Source organism: Penaeus japonicus, unplaced genomic scaffold, assembly GCF_977035675.1.
Source record: "Penaeus japonicus unplaced genomic scaffold, GWHDUDI00000001_assembly GWHDUDI00000017, whole genome shotgun sequence".
NCBI classification, from domain to species: Eukaryota; Metazoa; Arthropoda; class Malacostraca; order Decapoda; family Penaeidae; genus Penaeus; species Penaeus japonicus.
Window position 1 is genome coordinate 25,472,256 of NW_028234419.1, and position 24,990 is coordinate 25,497,245.

The 24,990-nt window shown below is 38.3% G+C and overlaps 2 protein-coding genes across 2 annotated transcripts in view; one reads left to right on the plus strand and one right to left on the minus strand.

Moving 5' to 3' along the window:
- Window positions 1-3,262: 3,262 nt before the first annotated feature.
- On the minus strand, window positions 3,263-11,954 carry LOC122258653 (putative E3 ubiquitin-protein ligase UBR7). The gene is made up of 10 exons (XM_043024733.2): window positions 11,451-11,954; window positions 9,862-9,998; window positions 8,761-8,821; window positions 8,500-8,649; window positions 7,258-7,360; window positions 6,113-6,183; window positions 5,860-5,977; window positions 5,525-5,625; window positions 5,204-5,372; window positions 3,263-4,928 (listed from the first exon to the last, which is right to left on the minus strand). Exons 1-10 carry the CDS (start codon window positions 11,607-11,609, stop codon window positions 4,771-4,773), a joined length of 1,227 nt encoding a protein of 408 aa, XP_042880667.1. The 5' UTR covers window positions 11,610-11,954; the 3' UTR covers window positions 3,263-4,770.
- Window positions 11,955-12,627: 673 nt separating this feature from the next.
- TfIIS (RNA polymerase II elongation factor) overlaps window positions 12,628-24,990 on the plus strand; it is a 14,593-nt gene continuing 2,230 nt past the window's right edge. Inside the window, exons 1-6 of the mRNA XM_043024734.2 lie at window positions 12,628-12,979; window positions 15,574-15,633; window positions 17,393-17,510; window positions 18,541-18,759; window positions 23,938-24,149; window positions 24,747-24,893. Coding sequence (XP_042880668.1) covers window positions 12,914-12,979; window positions 15,574-15,633; window positions 17,393-17,510; window positions 18,541-18,759; window positions 23,938-24,149; window positions 24,747-24,893 — 822 coding nt within the window. The 5' untranslated portion in view covers window positions 12,628-12,913. The remainder of the gene's footprint in view (window positions 12,980-15,573; window positions 15,634-17,392; window positions 17,511-18,540; window positions 18,760-23,937; window positions 24,150-24,746; window positions 24,894-24,990) is intronic.

Here is a 24,990-nt window from a genome sequence, read left to right on the forward strand (position 1 = left end):
CGATTGTTTCTTTGTTGCCTTTTTATATTCCCAACACACACACACACAAAGTAGTTCGTGTGAGTACATGCAATAAACTGCATTATATACACTTTTCGCGTCTTTATTTCGACTCTCCATCTTCCTCCTAAACTGGATATCGGTAACCTATTGTACCGCAGCTTTATTAGATAAGCTTCAAAAAGGAAACTGATGAGGCATTTTGATCCTTACGGTGAGGTAGCTTTAGATGCATCCAAAAACTTCTCAATAGAGAGAGAAAGAATCAGGCTTTGAATCTCAACGAATGTTTCTTGTTCTTCAATTTTGAACATGTGATACATAAATAATATTCTCTCGTGGTGATTGTAGAGGAATAAATCATATTCCCTCTCGTGGTGATTGTAAAGGAATAAGTTATTGCAATCAAACACCGTTATAAATCGAGCATTATATATCGTGTGGAAGTGCGTCGTTTAATTCGAACACTTGTATGGTTGTCCGAACTCGCTCATGTGGTTAAGGTTCAGTTTCGTTCGGTGGTACAGATGACGGTTCGTTACGTGGCTTCGGTGGTTCGTTTACCCACAGTTTCTCCTCGACTGCCATACGTGGTAATAAATTTGTTTGATTTTGGTTAGTATTCATTTATTTCTATGGTTGAAGTATTGATTTTTATCTTATGCGTACCTATAGATAGTTTTTGAAGAGGAAATCTGAGGAAAAGTGAGAATCAGTGAAGGTATAATGATTATGAACTTTATTGAATTTGATTGGTTTTATCTTGTGATATTTGTGTTTATAATGTGTAAAATTGAAATGTGGTACTCATTCAGAATAGTGCCGCGTCGCTAAATATTACGAATATATACTTCCTCACCCTTAATAATCAGATATTGTGAGTATGACCCACGATTCGACCTCTATAACCCGCAATCTTGAAGGAGACCAGGGAAATTGTGGGATAAATAAAGAAAAAAAAGGTAACACTTCAATGTCACTCAAACACTATAGTGCCACCTGCATGCCACAATACCCTGCAATACCCCCTAACCTTACCTGGGCGTCAGTCTGCCCTAGCCAAGGGGGTTGGTCTTCACCCTAGCCCCCCCCCCCCCACACACACACATACATTTTGGATACGTCGTGCTACTGACCTTGACCTACCTATTCTTACTACACGCGCCATGATTGAGCCTAAGCTTAGCTAGGCGCCAATCTGCCTAGGTAAGGTTAGGGAGGTTGTTAGCATTTAGTGTTATTTTTGGGTTATTTGTGTGCATATTACCTATTACTCATATATTACCCCGTAATTTCCCTTGTCTCTATGCCCTCCCCTGCTATTGGGTTCAAGATTGCGTGTTATAGAGGTCGAATCGCGGGTCATATTCACTATATCTGGATAGTATATGGTGAGAGGAATCCATATATACCGATATACTGGTATTTAACAGTGCGGCACTAATCCGGTTATTCACCATTCTACCCACTAATTCAAAGCATATTTTTTGTAAGATGTTTGCTCATACAAAGTAATAAGAAACTGAATTTTGTTATTCTTATTAAAATAAATTTCCTCTTTTGGACTAGTTTGATCCATTTCTTGACACTTATACTAATAAGGAAGTGAATTTTATTCTGTTTAAGGCCTACATTAGATTGCAACATAAATGCAACATTGTACTACTCAATGGCGGAACTGTGGGGGGGGGGGGTAAAGTGTTGGGTTGTGTCCTCCCCATTTCGAAGAATTAGATTTGGTAGTATATTTATCATATTCTAATTTTCAGAAGCTTATTGTAGGTTTACCATCAGTATACACTAGAGACATCTATGGGATATAAGCGCTATTAAAAAGCCAATGGTTCAACGTGCCCTTTTGGATAAGGGGCTTCACTCTCTCCTACTGTTGGTGAAAGTTATCTTCATCAATGCAGAGAAACCATATATTGATTTTCTTTAGTGTTGGAATCCTGAAGGACATATAATTTGATACTCTTGTTCGTATTTACTGATTTGTTTTCAGATTTCCCGCCGAAGGCTTCAATCGCGTGATCGGATTCGAGAGCACATTGGTTGCACTCCTGACATTGTTGCAATACCCACACTTTTATCTAACGGTCAGTCTCATACTCAGGGAAAGCCAATTAAAGCCTGACTTAATTTCCTATGTTGTTTTTTGTTTTAAAAGTTTTAGAAAATTTGCTTCATATGTAGAAGAGGCTATTTCCTCGTTGCCTTTTTTTATATTCCTCGCACACATACATTGTACTTCGTGTGCGTATTTGCAACTTATTTGATAAGTTTAAAAAAGGAGGCATCACAATTTTCGGGGGCTTTACGTAACAATGATCGGATATATTTGGCAAAAGTATATCCTCGTCAGGTATTCATCTTTTCAGAAGTGCAAGTCGACGATCGTTCCCCCATGTACCAAACAAGCTTGCACCTGAGAACTATTAACTGCAGGTGCAACAAATGATACACTTCCACGTAATCATTCTCGGGTACAAGTAAAGCCAAGATCTCTAGGCCTATCTCAGTTTTGACAGCATTCATTCAACTCTTCAGTGCAACATTAATCCAGTTTCCGGCTGTTTGTCCTGAAAACAATAGTTACTGTTGACTTGATTCTCTCTTCCCCGTTGTGTGTATAGCTCCAGGAATCTTTAATTGGGATTTCTGGACAGGGATGTTAAGAATATCTGTCGAATTAACTGATTATGAGACTAGATATATTTACTATTTCTGTCTTTAGTGAGAAGGAAGTATAAATTCATGCACGTCCCGATAACGCAGCATCTATTACTTAGGTTCCTGCCTGTCATCAATACTTAAGGGTAGAATCAGTTAGTCGATGACTTAAAACGGTCCACATTCCATAGTCAGGTGTCCATTCGTCTATTTCAGTTATGGCAAAGTCACTGGTCTGAAATACGTAGCTACATTCCTGTCATCAGTCACTTAATAAAGTCTATTATTAATCTTGACCTAAAGTGACCATTTACACACCATTCTAATGGTCTTTTAATGGTCGTATGCTAAATAGAATGGTCGCTCAGTGGAGCTCCACATTTTATTGAAGTTACTTAATGTGGTACTAGAACTTCACTGGGGATAAGCCCTCTAGACTTTACAGGGAATTGTAAACACTGCCTCAGAGGTACAAAGGTGATGTTATAAATATTAATTTCCTAATGAAGTGTGATGGTCAGCTCCTTGATCATATGTGGCCATGCTACTGACCAGTAACAAATGTGTTTTGGCAAAGCAAAAATCGAAGTACAGCTCAATTCTTTATTTCTCAAAATTTGTATTGAGTTACATCACAGTTTCATATAATATTGGTGGCATCAGATAGTCTTCATGAAATACAGACTGGCTCTCCACCTGAACCCCTCCCCCCCCAGACACACATGCAAACCTCTCCACAAAATCAAAGTATTCCACAAACTATTTCATGGTCAATAAGAACGATTGCCCTGAGAAAGCAAAGAAATATCTTACAGTAAAGTAAAAATAAAAAAGACAGCATTGGCCAAAAATCATATAGCAAGTCAAAAGAAAAGATTCAAGTGAACAGAGTTCATTGTGGGACAAGTGAGAATGAATAACCTCACAACTCGAGAGACGTAAATTAACACACTTCACTCAAATCTTCATAATTACATACTCTGATAAAGAGCTTATCAAAATGCATTATAATTAAATCTCTTGTGAAGTTGTCTCACTTATACCATCTACCAAAGACTTGGGGTTACAGATGGAGATTCAACTCTCTACTTCAACAGAACATTTTCACAAGAGAAAGTCACTTACATTCCTTGGTACTTCTAAGAGATAAAATGGTCCTCCATCAGTGGAACTACAACACTACAACTGTCATTACAAGTTAACTATCTAATGTCTCTATTCATACTACAAAACTTTGGGGGGAATTCCCAAGCTGAACATATTGTTAAATAGTAACTTGGAGCAGCACAAGGTTTATTTTATTGAAATATTGTTGTACAGTTTACAAAATTCAAAATCTTATTTTTATCTCAGTCCATTAACATTCAAAAAGTCAAAAAAATACTATATTCCAAGATTCACCGAATATATATTGAAAAATAAGACCTCAAATCTGATACAATTTCTTCTTTACATTTTTTGTTATGATTTAAACCGTTTCTTTGGTAATGCTATCAAGAAACCTGAGACAACAACATGAATCCTAAAGCTTTAAAGGTAGAGAGGCCGTGAGTTACTGCTCCGTCTGTAAATAGTAAATAGGCCTTGTCTACCAAACAAATAAACAAATAGTGGCTCTCTTTCGAACAAAGGGAAGAGGCTATGATTTACCACTCGCATATGTTCTATGAGAGTGAACAAGAATTAAAATTGTGATGATACACAACTTAACAATGTAGCATAACAATCGTGGTTTGAATTTATAAAATTATTATATGCTCCTTACAAAAATAAATTCCTGTAAAACAAGGTATCCTTTCCATCACTTGTGACGAGAAAAAATCAAGTGCTGCTACTGATGAAAACCAACCATATTCAGCCCCATCCTCTTCATGAAAAACACATGTAGGAAAAACTGAAGGCAAGACTTTTCCTGTAATTGTTCTTAATAATAAAATAAACATCACCAGCAATGTATCCACATTAACAAAGAAGGAAATCTGTAAATCAGTCTCCAAATGCACACCAAATACAGAATTTTATCACAAATATAAAACCAAGGGCTGACTTTTAAGCCAAGATAATGTTATTATGAGAGATTAAACTTCCATTACAACTTCACTTGCAGAACAGCTGGACAGACGACCCCGGTCGTTGCTTCTTGTTTGCTGTTAGTTGCGAGAAGAATTCACGTATGTCTTCATCTCGAACCACCTTCTTGTTTTCAGCAAACTTACGCAGGTACTCTCTCAGGGATGAGCTCAGTGTGTTGTACTCTATGTGAAGAGAAAGCAAAAGTTTTAAGGGAAAAAAGTAAAACACAGCACTACTATAACAAAAGTATGACAAAATAAGGTGACAAAACAGTAAAAGAAAATTGGAATTTATTTTGGAAGCTTAGTTACAGATTATCAATGCTTTTCAACTATTGTCATACAACGATAGATATTCTATGACTTAGTCCTTAGAGATGATACTTTCACCTGTACTATGTCCTATTCCCTATAATCTATAAATATACAGTTCCTGTTAACTTGACCAGTGTACGTACCATGAACCATCTCTGTACGGACGACTCTGTCTAGAGAAGAAAGGGCCTCTAGCTCTCTTTGTACTGGTGCCGAGTGGCTTCTGTGACGGTTCTTTCCACTTTCTTCATAGAAGGAAACCGTGTCTTCTTCATCGAGCAAGAAGCTCACTCCCTCGGCTTCATACTTTGCCTGGCAGGATTGGAATAGGTTTTCTTAACTAAGGTCATTCATCAAGAAATACCTTTTGATAAAATACATCCTCAGAGATAAAAATCAGCCATTACTTATTGTCAATCAAATATTTCAAACACGTCATGCAAACACTTTCCAGGGATTATTACCTTGCACTCGTCACAAGTGCACAACTGCTTCCGCCAATTCATGGAAAAGAATGCAGCACCTTCTGGAAATTCTTGCTTGACCAATGTTTTCAACTTGCACTCTGAAAATTTAGTAAGAATTCACTGCTTAAAAAGTATACAGAAGGTATATAACATTTTGATTAATATGTCATTATTATAATCATACCCTTACACTTATAAACACACACACATGCACACGCACACACATGTGCACACGCACGCACACAAACGCACACACACACACACGTACACACATGCACAAACACACATACATATACAAGCACACAAGCACTCCAACTGGGTAAGAGTTTCACCTGCTGATTCACATTTCTTAACATTAGCATTATCATCTGCTTTTTCCTCCTCCTTGGTAACTTCTTTTTTACCCTTTGGCTCATTCTCTTCACTCTTCACAGACGCAGAGGTATCTTTCTGGAAAAGTTTTTACAGGGTTACGTACTTTCCACAACCATCAGTAGCCACTGTCAGATATATAAAAGAATTCTTAAAAAACATGGGGGGAAGAACAACTATCACCTATAAAAAAAATAATCTTTCCATCCTTACCTTTGTACTCTTATCAGCACCAGTTTCAACATCGACAGATGCTTTGGATTCCTCCCTCTTCACAACTGAAACTATAACATACGAAAGTAATGTAAGTACATGGATAAGCTGATTCTCACACACACACACACACATACACACACTGTCTGTCTGTCTGTCTGTCTGTCTGTCTGTCTCACTCTCACTCTCACTCACTCTCTCTTACTCAAAAGATTTTCAAAACCTTTAACCTTCAATTTTTGTCACTACTTGTTAGTTTTAATTGCAAAGAGCAGGCTGATGAATAGATCCCTAAAGGTCTCCATGTATCAAAATATTTTCTACGTATACAATATTTCTATGAATATTTAACTACTGATTGTATTATTTATGTCTTAAAGCAGGGGTTCCCAAACTTTTTGTTCCTCAGTACCCCTTAGGCTTTTTATAGGTTCCCATGTACCCCTAACACTAAAAATTAAGCTTAACCCATTCCCGACGGGGGATTTCTAGCCTAGAATGTCCAAATGCCGGGGCTTTCGAATTATTAGGCCTAAATCAATTGAATAGCTGGCACAATACTGTGCCGCCCGGCAACTGGGCTTTTGAATGCGCGGTACACATGCTGTACCACCCGTCCTGTGTGGGTTAATAGTAAAAGAGGACATTTTAATATTTTGATATTTACAGATCTACACTGCAGACCAAGCCATGTGAGGTTTATAATAGTAAATACAAATGGTATTACCTTACAACCAAGAAATTTCAATAAAGGTGGTGCTAATCAACACAAAGAAAATGAGAAAAGTGCAATCTGAGTGCAGATTACAACACCATGTATTGTGCAAGTAATTGTTTCCTTCAGACCAAATGTACCCCCTGAAACATGCAAATGTACCCCTGGGGGTACATGTACCCCAGTTTGGGAACCCCTGTCTTAAAGTCTGGCATAATCTCCCTTTCTCCAACTCCATCATTCAAAGACATTTTGAAAGGGCACTCCTTGTTCATTTTTCATCCTACTGTCTTGATATCATGCTAGTTTGCCAGGAAGCAAAAGAAACAGATGGCTAGGAACAGACCATAACCCCGAATTTCTTTCAAACAAGCTTGGAAGTGTAGGTTAGATGAAGAGAATACTGCATTATAACCTTTAATCATCTTACCAGTAAGACCGAGGTAGTGTGCTAAGAAATCATGCTTGGTAAGGCACTGGCTGCATATCATCTCTGCAAACTCACTGTCTGAAGGAGTCTTCCCACCCTGGTGCTGAAATATAAAGGGAAATAATAACTTGGCTTTCCTCTCTACATTACATTTATGGACATTTCAGTTCTTCAATGTTTAAGAGTTTATACTGGTGGTGGTAATTTATCCACATCTTATACACCAAAAGACAATCTTAGTTGTTTCTTTTAGGGTTTGAGCATGAAAATCTCGCTATGCTGTAAAAATATGAACTCATTACGCATTTGTGCTAAAAAGGGGGGTAGGGGATCTATAAAGAACTAAAGGTAAAGATTTACTGCTTCAATTGATTTCATACACATATAAAAAAAAAAACGAGAGAGAGAGAGAGAGAGAGAGAGAGAGAGAGAGAGAAAAGAGCGGCTATAATCCATAATACCAATCATTTATAGCAAATACAGCAGTGTGAGAAATAATCATCAATTTACTTTGGTTTACCCAATTAGCTTCAAGATCTATACCCTATTCAAACTCTAATACAGTTATACTGTACACATCCTTTTTCAAACTATATAAAATGTCTATTATGAAATGTAGTAAATATTCTCCATTATCCTTTGTAAATGATAACAGGAAAAAACATTTGGAATAATTAAACAATAAAAATGATCTCACATCTAAGTGGATAATAGGGGATATATGTACTACACTGGAATAAGGTGGTAGTGTGGGTAGTTCCTTTTCACCTGACCTCAGGCTGATGCCAACACACTCACAACTGACTTTACTGGAAGGGGCTCACTGGGTGCAAACTTTACTGCTGAGCTATGTCGCTTTCATCCAATAACAAAAATAGGAACACTACATCCTAAATATCCGGGTGGACACCATCTTCAGGTGATACTTGGGACCTATCCTTCCCATGTGTGAGTATGAACATTCTGCATCATGATGGCATTCACTAGTACCAGTAATCCAAGATGCACAATGTCATGAATGCTTGAAAATGAACTGTAACCTTAGCACAATGGATAATATTATAATGGGTTCAGCTTACACCCTTAGTGCCTTCCATAGCCATTCCAATAATTAATTCTATTTCATTTGTTGTCATGTTTTTAGAAGTCTTAAAGACTTGCTTCACAGTTTTGAACTTTTAATAATCTTATCCAATATGTGCCGAGTAACATGTTAAACTATACCTTAAAAAAAAAACTTACCCGGCCATGGTACCAATCCTCGCACACACAGCACTGAATCATCTCATCTTCAACAGTGTCTTCAGGATCAGGGTAAGGTCTCTTGCAAGTGCAATAGGACCCTCTGAAGTTATGGTTGTAGCAGTTCTCTGGATTTTCTGGCAACTTGTCCTGTAATAGATATAACAGATTTACTAGGTTTGATACAAACTCTGTCCTTGGACAGCGATATCTCTGGAACTGTCTGACAAATTCATTCTTGTGCTCAGAGACTTTACTAACCTTGAGGAGCTTGCAGGAATTCTGGGAGAACTTTGAGTTGCCACAGTCACAGCGGAAGTGCCTATTGGAAAGACCATATTACTGACTTGATTGTTTTATTAATAATAATAATATCAATATTAATTATCTTTATAATAATCATAACACTAATAATCATAGTAATCATAATAAAATTAAATATAATAAAAAAATTATGAACATGTACACTAAATGTAATACATGTCATTCTGAAGGCAGTTATGTCTTTACATATATACATATATACATATATACATAAGAAACAAAAGAAGAAAAAAGAAAAACAAACAAACAAATACACACATAATTTCTTTTCTGATAAAATGTAGTGTTTTCTCCCTGGTCTATTCTCTCTCTTTAACTTATAATTTCCTTGTCTATTCCTCACTACCTATTTAGCTTTGTGACCATGACTGTTGGCAATGGATAATTAAAGATGCCTTTAGCTAAGGACTAGTAACGAGCAGTCTCGGAATCTGAAACTTGGGTCTAATGACCAACGGAAATTGTCCTCCTGTTTCCTAAAGATCATTCCTGCTAATACAACAGAACTTCTGCATTCTGTGGTGGCTTATACAATACCCTAAAACATACATGAATATACTACTGAAGGTTGACCCTCTGAACTGGTCTAAGGACCTAAAAATGGTCAAAGCCTGTCCTTATTTAAAAGACTATGGTGATCATTGCCATATACAAGTTCTTGACATCATTTGCAGTTGATCTAGGCTATCCACAAATACCAATACCATTGGTATTTCTTTTATAGTCTTAAAGAAGCTTTACTGTCTATAAATCCTAAGTCAAGAGCAATAGCATATTCAAATTTTCTACCCTCTTGTTTTTTAAGAACCTTTTTGTTTCACTTCTCCTCTGTGTCTTAATGCTGTTATCACTAGCACTGGTTTCAGTTGGCCGCACTGCCTCATGCATATAGCCCGGGCGAAGAGACGTCTTCGCAAATCTCTCTAAACTGAACTGAACTGGTTTCAGGTGTTACTGTGATATTTTTAAAAGAAAATTTACAGAAATAATGTTACAACATTCAACAGATATACAAGAAATGGTATAGAAATTACTGACCTCTTGGTGTAAAGTTCAACAAGTTCATGATCCTCATGACAGTGGTAGCTGCAAGCCAGACAAACTCCTGCCAGAAGCTCGCTGTCTGCTGGGCAACATGTCATGCAGGCATACAGGGCCTGACGTTTCATGTGACCCTAAATGTGATGAAACAGGAGAAAGTTGTAATTACCATTGCAACACATTATATGTCTGGTCAATATACATTTTCATGCTGTACATTGAATAATCAACAAGGCTTCAATCAGATAAAATATCTATCCACAATGGCTACTATATGGACCACATACTTGGATTACAAGCCAAAAAAATCTAGTTATATTCACCAAGAATTTCAAAGTACAGATTTTGCCTAAATTATGGACTTGAACTGTGGTATATACCTTAGCAAAATATCAAATAAAAAAGCAAATTCCTAAGTGTTGGTAAAATGGCAGAAAACCTACTATACAGAGGTTTTCTAGGAAAAGATCTCATTAATTTTGAAATCCACTGGTTTTCACCTACAGGTCTAAAACGGCACTGCTGTTAACTCCCACACTTAACCTTTTAGCCCTGGTATCTTTAAATAAGTTTATACAGCCTTGTGTTGTTATTATCACATATGGCTCAGCCCATCCGCATCTAGGCCTATTGGTTGCCTTGACGGCAAATGATGCCATCCGCGACCAATGGGTTAACAAAGCTTTGTGACAATACTAGTACCAGTGACACAACCTACATTCTTTCAAATTCCGACACCATAAAGGAAAAACGTATATGCTACCCGCAATATCAGACACATAAATGACGCTGGAATTCCCCCATAAAAAATGGATGAGTAGATGCAAACAAGATGGTTACGCAGTTCACTTAAAGGCTCGATTCCAACCCGACTCCTTCAGGATGAACAAGTGTCTCATCTGCAATATCAGTCTCTTCCGCAAGCACACAGAAGTGGTAGGTCCAAGATTATAAAGATGGTGTAAGAAGGGGACGGGGGAAGCATTCTTTGCACCAAGCGTCAAAGTCACGGGATGTGGAGGTAAAGGTAGCTAATATAATTTTATTACTAATTGTAGCACAACTGTATTTACATCGTGGCTTCAATAATCCACTTATTCCATATAGCTCCTCTTGAACCATCATGTGAATGCATACTACAAATATCGCATGGTTTGCTTTCATATTTAGATGCCTTGCCTGAGCTTTATGTTGCCTGAACATTTACAGACCAGGTGGGGGTAGCCAGCCCCCCTTGGTGAGGGCTACAGGGGGTAGAGCCCCTTGGCATAGCATGTGTTTGGTCATTTGAATTTCTTAGCACCGTTTACCCATTTTATTAGTGTATTATGTTTCTCTCTAACTCCGTACGTCCCCTGGTGTACTCCAAGCCCTCTCCATCTACTGGGGCCAATATCGTAGCTACAGTTGGTCATCGTGAACCCATTCTACTATGGGGAGGGTTAGCACAGGACCTACGTCTTGAGCATCGGCGAAATCTGGCCTCCCACCCAACAAGCCCGGAATACAAAAGACCAGAACCAAAATTTCCGTTAGAAACACGGGCAAAGAGAGTGGTCTGGATCGCCTCCCCCCGCAGGACCTACCTGGTCGTAAGTACAGCTGGTGTCATCGGAGGCGCCCAAGACAGCCGCCGCGTCCAGTTCTCTCTCTTGTTCCTCTTCTAACACCTCCACCATCGAGATGCCCGACTCCTCTTCCTCTTCCCCGGGTGTCACCGTGCCACTTCCTTCGCCCTCGGCCATCGTGGAGGACGAACAAGGGAAAGGACAGAGAAAAAGGCGGCAGGTCCTCGCTCTTCGGGGGACTGGGAGTGTGTGTGTGTGTGTGTTGGTCTCGCTCCGTTTTCCTTCTTCTTCTCTCGAGGCGGATATTCTTTCACGCCGCTCTCGGGACTCGCTTTTTCTCTTATTTTCGGGGTTGCAGATGGGCGGATGGTCGCGATTTGGGCGTAGAAGGGAGCTTTGGTAATCTGTTTCGACTGGGAGGACGGTTTTAGATCGGAATTACGGACGGGTTTGTGGAATTTCCTTGGTTTTATTTCATCGGCGGCGCTTTGTTGAGGATCTGCGCGCCAATTTGACAGCGAGGGTGTCAGTTCCGTGTTGTTTGGTTGCGGGAAATTCTGTTTGGGAGATTTATGTTGGTTGCTGTTTGTTTTTTTGGTGAGGTTGTAGATTAGAAAGAGTGAAGAGCCAATCTTGTTTAAGATCAAAGCAAAGAAAAGTTGTAGATGTAAATCACATGTATTGTTATTAAAAAATAAATGTCTAACCCCCCTCCCCCCGTTGTAAACCTGTATACATATTCCTGAGTGCTAAAAATACTTGTAACTGACCAACAGGCCCAAAAACAAACAAGCAAATGAGCCCTCCAACCTAAGCAAGTAGCAGGAATGGCTGACCTAGCGGCTATAGGCTTGGTAGCTGGAACGGCGTAGCAGAGTGAGCGATCAAACCTCAACTGTTCTCATCTGCATGTCTCGCACTGAATACATACCACATAATACCTTGCCATGTAAATGGTTATAAAAAAAGACAACCACTTCAACCCCCGTTACAAGCCAATTAACAAGAAAGTTTATTGGCACACATAATTAGCAAGTAAGCGCTCACTCAGATGCAGATAGCTGGGTGGCGGGAACGGCATGACAGAGAGAGAGCATACCAATGATAAAATGCTTCTACAAATTATAATACAATGTACAAGACGTAATGAAATATGCCCCGCAACCAGACCAAAATAGCAAGAATCTGTACGCGAGCACGAAAGCGCTCAACGGTGGGTGAGGCGTGCCGTGGCGGGCACCCCAGCGACAAAGTACGCAGCGAAAGCATTCAAAATCTTAAATGAAAGATTCCCACCAAGACCCGCAAGCCGTGGCGAATAGCAAGCAGCGCTAGGCGAGCGGGGAGCGCTCGGCGGCGGCGCGGCGTAGCGGCCCGATCCCCGCAGTCGTCGCCGGCGTCTCCTGTGCTCGATACTACGCCGCCGATCCTTCCTTTTTCTGACTGAAATCCTCCCCCCGCTCGAGGCTCCGCTGGAAACCATGGGTTGCGATGACGAAGTGCTCAAGATCAAGAAGAAGCTCGACAAGATGACCACGAGTGGCAGCGTGAGTGGCCGGAGAGAGCGTTTGGTTGTCAGAAATAGATGTTTTGTTGTCACTTGTGGAGCCTGCATGGGTACGCCACCCGCGGATGCTTCCCTCCTCCTCCTCCTCTTCCTCGCCCAGGCGCCTCTCCTTTGCCGCCCTTGCCACGCTTTCCTCTCCCTCCTCGCCCCTCGCTTGCCCGCTCTCCTCACACGCACCTCGCCCAGGGACTGTCACTCCGGCAGGGGAATTAGTGCATGTGTGGCCTTGGTTTGTGCGGCCAGGGACAGTGGTCGGGAAATGCGAGGGAGAGCGTTGGACACCCGTGACTTGGCTATGGTTGTTTGGCCGAGGAAAGGCTGGTGGGAATTGCCTGTGCATGACCACTATCGAGTGCATGGATGAGGGGGATTTATGGAATGAGATGGAGATGAAGGTGAAATGTGTATTGGCAGGGAAGGATGACACTGATAGGATGCCAGGGAAAATCTATAAACTGATAATGAGGAGGATTTTTTAATGTTGGACAGCATGCATATCAACAATATAAAAAAGATTTTAAAGTTATTCTGCTTCACAACTACTATTATATATATATTTTTTTTATATGCAGACATCAAATTGTAATAAATGAAATTGTCAGCTTCTGTAAATTATCGGAAGAAATTCTAATAATTCCACAAATCTCACGTAGCTTGAGATCGTTCATACTATAGCCTCTGTGGATTGTGTTCCATCAGAAGCAAACAAAATGTATATTTTGGAATATAAGCAACCATTCAAAGCTCAATCTTCCTGAATATGTGTGGGTCAATTATTTTGGTGTTAGCAAAAGTGTAAAGCACAGAGGCCATGGGGTTAATTCCCGCAGTCCTGTTCTAAGTAATTTTTATTTTGAATATTTTTTTTATTTATGACCATGATGCTTTCACAGACAAAATTTGTATGGTATTAATTAATTAGCTGTGATCAGAATGAATTTGGCATTTATTTTGGGTGCAAACCTTTAGTTTCCAAGGTAGTGTTGCTTTCCCGTCCCAATGCAACAGGCTTGAAGAACACATTTGAAATTCGGGGCTTTGAGTGGATTGTAAAATAAAGATGCAAAAGATGTGGTTTCTTTACAATTTACTCACCTGTGCAGTGATAAACAAATATCGTCCACGTATATTCTGGTACGATGGAGCCTGGCCTGGGCCCTTAATTGAATTCAAGCTTTTGAATACATCGTAAATAGATGCATGTTCCTTGTTGCCAATGGATGTTCTGTACCAAAACCAATGCCACCAACACACACAAATTTGTGATACGACACCTAGCCCGGAAAGTTAAGATTTGTGAAGTCTCGAACACAAGAACATGAAACTGTCCTTGCTTCTGATTAGCCAGTCGAACTAAGGGTACTTTCATACTTATTCCAATAGATGGCTCCTTTCCAAACCGTTGCACATCAGGTTAAACTAAACCACTTCTGGTGATTGTTTAACAGTTCAGGATAAAGCTTGAAGGAGCTGCAGGGAGTATATTCTTATGTCAGATAACTACTTTATTTTTTGTGCAGGAAATGCCATTGATGAAAGTTATCATAATTTTCATTGCCAGATTCCATACACTTTTTCTAAGAGAGCAATACTGTCAATAACTAAACTATACTATACTTTCATCCTTGTTAAACTGAATTTATTTTTGTAATAAGTCAGTTAAACAAGTTCAGCCTTCCTTCTATTAATATTATAATGAGCTGGCTCATACTACAATACTACTATAAGCCTTGAGGTATCTTGAAGCACATGTCCATCACTTTCACCGCTCTATCCTCCAGAGGTGCAAAGTTGAGGAGGCGGAGAGTGGCAACCCTGCATGATTCTATCTATTAACTACTTGGTGTAGGCAGGGCTTATTGCTTGCAATTGGATATAGGGATGGGGAGGACTTGCAATGCTGCCATATCTCATTTGTTTTGGATAAAAAAAAAAAAAAAAACACTGAAAAGGATTTTTTTCTGGAATATCCCCAAACTTTACAGGGTGATGGAATATACAATGTAAGCACATTTTACCATTATAAATCTATCATCGGTTGTAGCAATAGAACTATAGTATGATATATTTTTATTTAAGGATGCTAGCTTGGTAATTCCAGATTCAAATATATGTCATTTGGTATGTTGTCTAAGCTGTACTTGCTTGTGTCCCTGGTATATATACACCAGTCACCTAATCCTTTGCTTGAAAGTCAAATGTCCAGTTTAGACAACAAATTACTAGATATCAGAGTAAACTTGAAGAATGAATTGCCTTTGTTCATATAAGTTAAGGAGAATGTTGAGTGGCTTCTAACTATTTTCTGTTTGGTAACTGTTACTAATATTTCTGCATGCCAACATACTAGGTCATCAATTGGATACATAAAATGATGTTGATATAGCTATAAAAAAAAAAAAAGAATGTTAATCGTTTTGCCTCTTTCTTGTTATGAAAGCCAGACTACTAGCATTTGAATAATCAGTTTTCAAATTTATAACAATTGAAGAGTAACGGATGGTATTATGGAAATGACAAGCTGAGATAATTGCAATTGCTGCTTCAATGTTTTTCCTCTTTCTTGGTTTGCAGGACCAGACGCAGGCACTGGATTTGTTGAAAGTGTTGCAAACCCTTCCAATCAACTTCCAGGTGAGTTAATGCATTGTATTTGATATTATACTCAGTCCTATAGATATTTGTATCAACATTCTCAGAAGGATTTTTAATTACATGATCTCTTTTTAATTTTAATTTCCAATCAAAAGGTTAAGGAATATTATTGTCTGGAACTTCCTCGTCTCTGTGTAATATGTCCATTCCATTTGACCTTCAGCTAGGTATTTTTGTTAACGGCTGCTGATGGGGCTGTTTTGGCTCCAAATGGTCTAAATGCTAAGCCTAATGCCTCAGGCTATGTCTCTGCTCTGGCCATGGCCAAGTGCTATGCGCCCGATCACCCGGCGTGCCAGCCAGATGGAAAGCCGTGACATAATATCTCGTCCCTGGTGGCTAGTACTGCCACCTCTGGATGTTCTATCTTGTCACCCGGCATTAACGGGTTAAATATATTAACCCACACAGGACGGGTGGTACAGCATGTGTACCGCGCATTCAAAAGCCCAGTGGCCGGGCGGCAATGGTTAAAAAGCCTGAACATGATGGCTTATATGGCTGTGATTATTCATGTATGACTTGCACAGTCTAAAAGATAATACCATGTAATAGCTATTAAGGTATAGTTGGCCTCCAATTATTAGATGGTACACCATGCAAAAGAACCACAGAACTTTAGCCCAACAGTACAAAATGCAAGTGTGTGTATGAAAGGAAAGGAAATACAGCTACAGTAAGAAACAGAGTACATCTTCCTTTGTTTATAGCGAGGACTGGTATTTATAAAATTCTCGAAATTGTTTTCAAGTCCGAACCTCATAAGACATCCAAGTACCTATCCTTATTTGTAGGATTTTTTTTCACCCCCAAAGAATGCTCTGCTTGTTCTAGAATTGCTCCTGGCAAACAAAAAAGTAATTACATCTGATGAGGTGTCTTGAAAGAGCTTTTTAGAGGAATATAATGATGTTCATTAAAATGATATTGGATTTATAGGTCTCTACAAATTTGTATGAAGGAATTAGGCTGCTCAAGTTATCAAATTAATGAATTCATTACAAAGCATCTGCATCAGTTTGTTAAGAGAATAACCTTTATCTTTTTACAATTTTCATCATTTATCCAATGGATTACTGTAGGGTTATGATAAAAGAACCTAGATATGGCCTGTTAAAAATCCAGGATTTTTTTTTTCAATTGTCAAACATTAACATTTACCTAATGCTACATTAGGTGTATTTCATGCCATTTAATCATGTTTACTCAATATTTGAATATAAATGAAGATTAGAAAAGGAAAGATAAAATCACAGTACACATTACTTGAAACTCAATTATTTACTAATCAATCATTTTACATTTCTTTATTTCTCATATTCTGTGAGGAGGTAAGATCTCCTTTGACTTAATTTTCTTCCTGAGAATTTTCTTTCACCTTTGACAATTCATAGGTGCTGTTGTCACACTTGAGAGAGAGATGATATTTCCCCGAAAATGTTTATATATACCAGTCCAGGTTCTGATGCCATCTTCTGATCTTCAGATATCTGCAAAGATGCTGTTTATTGCAGTTTCAGAAAAAAAGTATTTTTTATCCTCTGAAGATGAGTACTCTGACTCAAAACATTGCAGAATTTGTGATCCTTTAAAAGTGTTACTGTTTCATTTAAATTGATGTCAAGCCAACAGGGTACAAGGCATTATATTATAGCCCACTCTGATATATTAGATATAATTTTCCCAAAATTGCTTATCTGTGATTCAGAATTAATAGTCTTAATTTTACTGATTTTAGGTGCTATCCAAAACTCGCATCGGCATGACTGTCAATGCCCTACGAAGAGCGTCCACGGATGATGATGTCATTTCAACGGCCAAACAGCTCATCAAGAACTGGAAAAAGTTTGTTCCTGGTGAGTCTCTGCTGGTAAGGGTTGTTACATATTAATTTTGTTTAGAAGGTAATGTGGGTTGTTTTATCATGTTGTGTTATCCAGTGGCTTCTAGGTGAATCTTGGTGTTTTTATTATGGAAAGCATAGGGTGTATCCACGGTATTTTATGTGGTTTGTCCATGTCTGATGTATTATGAGGAATAATCCTCTCTCAAATCAGACCTCAGGTACTTTGGAGAGTTCATTATTATATATGGTTTTCCTTCGTGATTATAGAAGGATTGGTCATTTCTACCTGTATAAATGATCGGTAGCTATCTTGCTGTGTTATTACTGAGGAATGGTTTCTAACTGAAATTCAGGTTTATGGATACACACACATTCTCCAGTGTTTGTACTTTAAACAATGCTTAAAAGACTATACCAATGGAGTAGGAAAGAAACAAGTCTTCTATAGGGGGAAAAAAATCATAGTAAAAGTTTGTTTCTCTTAACTTTTGGTTGCTTGTTGGTAGCAATATTGATATAAAATAAAACAGAATTGTTGTCACTCAGAAATCATAGTTATTCCTGAACAACAACTCTTTGGAAATCATTGGAAATTGACCATGGTTATGTGTTGCTTGGGTTTGATTAGATATTTTACATGATAACATTAATTATTTTAATGGAGGAGGCAATGATTAGAAGACAGGTTTATGGTTGGGATTGGTAATTAAATCTTAAAATTATGGGATTATGAGCATTTTTTTTAAAGATTATAATGCAATTTCAGTTTATCTAAAGTTGACAGTATATATAAATTATGTATGAATACAAGATTAGAATATACACTAACACTCAGTAATTTGGTGACTCATCTCCTGCCTATCCCCATACCATTTATTTTTAGTTATTGTTTGTATTCTTAAAATATAACTGCAATTATTATTTTAAGACAGGTTTGCTTAGTATGATGTACTAAACATAAACACACCCTGTCGATTAGCCAGGTCCAGTTTTGAAGTATTGGTGTTCAGAGATAAACTTTGGCATTTCTCTCCCTCTAGACAAAAAGGAGGATGAAGACAAAGACAATAAAGAAGAGAAGAAGAAGGAGAAAGAGGAGAAAAAGGAGACCAAGAGTGGCAACAACAGTAATAGCAACAGCAGTAGCAGTGGGAGTGGGTGTTCCAAGCCTACCTCGTTTCCTCCTACAGCTCCACCCACCACTGACAGCCTGCGGCTGAAGTGCCGAGACATGTTAACGAATGCTCTAAAGTGTTCAGGTCAGTTTGCCATTCGCAATTTTGTCATTAGAAACAGTTATTGCTTTAGGCATGGTGCTTTTTGTGACACTTCCTTACTTTGTTTCTTGACAGGTGATTATTTATCTTGCAAGTAGAGAATTCCCATTGCAAAGAGATACTTTGAAATTTTTCAATAGTGGTTGGAATTTGATTTTAGATTAATTTATTGGCAATGAGCTGCTTAACCCCTTCACTCTGAATGCTAAAAAACACGCCCCATGCCAAATCCGGGATGCTAGTGTGCGCCAAATTTTAAACGTTGCTATTGAATATAACAATTTTTAAGCCAAAACCTCAACACAATCATCATGTACCATATATTAGATATATGCATAATCAACCTCTTCCCCCTGTGCATTAGGGTATTTCAATAATTGGTGATTTTTGAAAAATCCTTCAAATTCACGGAGACTGTTCAGAAGTAGGCTCCATTTATTTTTTCTTGACTAGTGATACCATTTTTATTTGTTTTTATCAATATTTACCTATTGCACTTTTTACTCAAAGATACGAAAAATACGATTAAATAATTAGTTTAGTCTGGGGTGAAATTACCCGTTTTCTATATTTTCTTCGTCATTTTAGCAGTAATTACTTAACGATGTATTCAAATTATGTTGATTTATTCAATCGTGTATAGTATAATTTTAACTTTTTAAGAGTATTTTTTCTATAATTAAGCATAATATAACACATTGTGAAAGTATATTACAAATTAGAAACGTATCTTTTATTCTGTGCATGTGACAAGTTATTTGCATGGTTTGGGAGGAGGGTGAGAAGAGTGACCTTGGTGAGAGACCTCAGTGACTTAAAGGAGAAAAGAAAACAGTTGAAGTAGTATGGTAAACTAATCATAAGTTTTATATTTCTACATAATGTTCAATAAAGAAATAATAAAATCATTGATAGTAGGACACATCCGTACCTCCCCTGGTATAAGCGAATCACACTCCTATGTAATAATAATGAAAGTCAAGTAAGCCATTGTATCACATACAACCTATATTCTGAAAGATCTCATACAGTATCCAGTAGAAAAAACACTAATGCTAACACAACTCAACCATGATGCACTATGCTCATCCTTGGATATGTCAAGAGCGCTGCGAGGAGGCAGTATACACATTCTCATGTTCAAGAGGTCAAGTAGTTTGGTGATTTAAGAGGCAATTGCTATGTGTGCAAATAGAAGTGGCACGACTTTCTCTTACAGTTAAAAATGCCTTGATAACTCATGTCTAGCCCACATTCTCTAATTTTCAAAGACCCTTTGACAGCCATAGTCTGGACTAAAACTCAACACTTAGTACAGAGTTAAAAGCTGTCGAGAATAAGTTCAATGGCATTATCTTGTTACTGGAAGCATGTGTGGCTTCTATTGATTCCTCTTTTTAATGAAGGATGTTTGAAGTGAAATTTGAGAAAGGTAGACAACATCCAGCTAGAAATAGCATAATTTTGCATACAAAGTTTCCCTTTGATCATTTTTCCCATTAACCCTATGACGACGGTGCGTCACACCCGTGTGACACAGCAAAATTCCTGATGCCGGGGCGTCATGCCAGTGTGACGATTTCAATGCAATATTGCAATCGCCCGGCATAGGGGTCTTCGCGTAGCGAGTGCCCCGTCGGGAAAGGGTTAAGAGGAGAGCATTCTTATCATGACTTCACAAAGTCTACTGAGGTCTCTCCTCCTACAAATATTAACCCATTGTGTACGGGTGCCAAGACATGCATGTTGGAACTGATTAGGCCTAAGATACGGGTGTCATTGCGTACATGACGCGACATCGGGATCTGCACACAGTCATAAAGTATTACAGCTGTAATGGGGCTAGCTCTAGAGTTACAGGGTCTCAAAGTCAGCCTAAACTTGCATTTTATGATGTATTTATGGAAAAATATTGTTTGGGCTAATCTGCGCTACCTGGAGGGCGGAGAAAACCCTCTCCCTGTCCCTCTAATTTTTAACTGGTGCCACTAGTATCGTAGACCGCCCGCCTTGACGACCAGTTAGGTCGTTAGGCGCCCTGTCGGCAATTGGTTAAATATGGCATGGTGAAAAATACAATATTAACCCTTTCCCGACGGGGCACGCGCAACGCGAAAACCCCTATGCCAGGCCATTGCAATATTGCATTGGAATCGTCACACTGGCATGACGCCCCGGCATCGTGAATTTAGCTGTGTCACATGAGTGTGACACACCGTCGTGATAGGGTTAACCAAACCATAATTTTCTATCTACTGGAGATAAAGCCTGGAGCTGAAAGTCAGTAGCTGGTTAGTAAGGAAAAATTCCAACATTCTTTTGCAGAAAAAAAAATCAATGTGAGAAGTAAACTGGTCACCCAATACATTTTTGCACTACAAGCCTTATCTAAAAAAAAAATGGTTAAAATTATCAGTCCACTCAAACTAGCTACTTAGTAATTCTAGGCCTAACAATTTTGTATGAAAACATAAAAGGATAAGCCAGATTTGCGGAGCAGATGCTTCGCCCAGCTTATAGGCACTATGGCAGGTCTACCTGTTTCAGCGAGTGCTGACTCATGAGAGAGTGTGCCAAAAGTGTGACTCAATCTGAGCTTGGTCCTTACCCACTGTGATGCCCAACCACAGTAGAAACTGCCAGGTAACAGTGGAAACTCATTGGGGCTCAATCTGCCGACCATATGGATGTGAAGCTGGCACGCTCACCACTGTACTAAGAAGATGGCTTGAAAACATATGAGAAACAATGATTTTAAAGTGTTAAATAGAAATTAAGCCATTACCAATAAGTCTCAAGATGTACATTATGATGATGGTGTTTTTGGTGGTAGGGGATATTGGTGCTACTGTGTTTCTTTGATAATTTAGGTAAAAATACTTCTATTTGATGATGGATGATATTTATTATCATTATAATGATGATAATCATTATGATATTTAACCATGATAGCATTAGTTTAAATTTGCTAATGGTGCCATATCCTCCTAGCATTAGCAGGAAAGAAAGCTGTCAAGGGCATCCACAAATGGTCTATACTCAGTGCCAGCTTCCAGGAGAAATGGCACACAACCTGATGTCAGATTTGGTTGTTTAGGAAAGTAAACAATATGAAGAAAAGAAAGTTGCTTTGTCCTCCCATAAAACTATAATACTTCTATAACCCTGAGAGTACAAATCACAGTGAGCTGATACTGATTTCATACAAATTCATTCTAGTAACTCATTGCAGGCAGAGATAGATTAGCTTGCCCAGTCTCCATGGTGGGTTTTATTTCAGAGCGAGGCAGCTTCACGCAACATACCTTGACTTTTCCCACTCTTTCAGTCACTCATTGTAAAACTAGAGCCATTTTTATGTTTGTCCTTTTATTGTTTTATTGTATTGAGAGACTTGTGTGTCATATAACAGGCTCTATCAATGCTGCAGTCAACTAAAATTGTGTTACAGGATCCATATCAGCTCATTTAGTTTATGCTCGGTGTGATAGAAGTATTGCTGTTTTATGAGGGGACAAAAATTAACTTAATAGTTTTGTATTCATGTTTTGTCATGAATGAATACGAAAACTATAACTATCCACAATGAAGATAACATGTAGAGGTATAGGGGCACAATGTAGACACTGGGCATGGTTTGAGTCACCTTCCTCCTCCCATTCTGCCTGCACATCCTTCATCACCAGTACTTTAGAGCAAGAAGTAGGCAACTTGTTGTTTGTCATCGCTCTATAAAGATAGTATTTGCTACAGATTGTGGATGAGTGCCATTTACGGCTCTCCTGTTAGTGCTAGATGAAAGTGGTGCATCTAGGTTTTGTATTTTAAGTGAACTGCATTGTCATCATCACACACACATTGCTCATAGTACAATGACATTACAACGTCATGTACATCATGACGCCCAACAACAGGCAAAAGCTCCTCTGTCATGTATGACACCCATCCGCAATGGTTTAACCCATTGGTCATGGTATTAAATGAATATTTGTGCAGTAGGATGGCTGGTTTACATTGTCTGGCACGGTGCCATCCGCATCTATGACCGACTCTGCCTTTGCAGCAAATCATACCATCCATTGCTAATGGGTTAAACTATTACAACAATGGTAAAACCTGTTAATTGCTAAATACAACCCTCACAATATAACAACACAAAAAAAGATAAACATAAAAATGGCCCTAGTAATACAATGAGCAAATTAGAAAAGTGAGAAAGGATGTGACGTGTATTGGGCTGCTCCCTCGCAAAGAATTTTTTTTTTTTTTTTTTTTTTTTTTTTTTTTTTTTTTTTTTTTTTTTTTGAGTGCCATGAACTTGACACTAATGCCTATTCAGCCAAGCTAACACATCAATACCCCATCAGCATAGGATTAGTGATCCTGAAGGTCTTTGCCATTAAGTGTTTTTTTCACCTTTATGAATGGCTGTCAAGTGCATTTTGCTCAGATCATTAGGTATGTTATAATTCAAGTGAGCCCAAAAATGTTATAAACTTTAAAGGGTTTTTGCATATGTATCCATTTTAACTGCTCAGAAATAAAGTGAGTTGCACATTGCACAGATTTAAAGTTCAATAGTCCCTTCAAAAAAAGTGCCTCAGCAACTTTGTGTAGAAATATAGCTAACAACATAGGACAGGAATATCTGACATCAAATTACTGGAAGTGGCAGGAATAGGACAGTAAGATGTAGATATCTACCTGGAATTATGGAAATGAGTCGGCAGTTAGGAGGATGTGGTGGGTGATGCAAGGAATAGAATTATCCTCATTTGACATGATGGGAATAATAGCTAGATATGTTGTACCACCCAAATTACTGGGTACAGAAATTTAATAGATTGATGAAATATAGTATATACAAAGCCATGATCTGCTTTATGCTGAACAATGATCACCCTATTCTCAATTTAGCCTTCTTGTGTCCTTACCTGTATTAGTATTTCCATGCAGAATTCATCACATACAAGCGTAGGACAAAGCATGACACATTTTTTGCCAATATTGAAAAGTATAAAATTTAATTTTCTTTATATAGTGCAGAATGGTATTTACTTTGTTTTGTTTCTTATAATTGATCCATATTCCAAAGGAGAATTTTATGTATATGACCTAGAATTTAAGTTATATATATTTATGGGAGGTTTTCGTTTTCAGAATTACCAGACGGTATTGTCGACACGCCAGAGAGTCTCGGAGAACAGATTGAGGAAGCCATCTATCAGGAGTACCGCAATACCGATGCCGCCTATAAAAATCGCCTACGATCTCGGGTGTATAACCTCAAGGACAGCAAGAACCCACAGCTGCGAGAAAATGTCCTCAGAGGTGTTATTTCTCCCAAGAGAATGGCCACCATGTCATCTGATGTAAGTTATTGTGCCAAATTTGTATGGTTGTTTTTGTCATTGTTGTCACCATTATTGTCATTATCATCATCATTGTCATGTCTGAATTACATCTTAAGATATGAAGTTTAGGCTGGGCATCTTAGGATGTGTTTGTTTTATATTGTTTTCTAAACTTATGTTATGAAATTATATATTAGCAAAATGATACAATTTAACACTAGGAATAAAAAGCCTATAATTTCAACAAAAGGAAGATTGCAATATGAAAATTATCTGACCCTGCTGGTCATGACATTTGTGGAGGGATTGATAAAAACTTACTGTGCTAGTTTGCACATTAGGAATGAAAATTAAAATCATAGATATTTTTTTCTATCTTTTAGAATGTAGGGTAAGTGGTAATTTCTTTTTAAGGCAATTTTTTTATTTATCAGTGTAAGGAAGATGTGGAGTTCCAAACTTCTTTGTTATAGAATATTTCTCATGCTTTCAACAAAGAAGTTTTGTGTGGCTGAATGACAAACTCAACACTGTTTACTCAGCGTGAAAGGTGTTGAGTAATTATGGACTGATGAATGAAACGGTGTTATAATCTTTTTGATCCCATCCGTGCAGGAAATGGCAAGTGATGAAATGAAAGCGCTCCGAGAGAAGTTTACCAAGGAGGCCATTGATGATCACCAGCTGGCAGTTGCCCAAGGCACCAAGACAGACTTGCTCAAGTGCGGCAAGTGTGGACAGAGGAATTGCACCTACAATCAGGTATGTTTGAAGCTGTCTTTAAAGGGTGTAGTACTTCAAAATAATCTATTTGCCATCTCATGTTCTTAGGGGATTAAGAAGAATGCAATTGAGAATT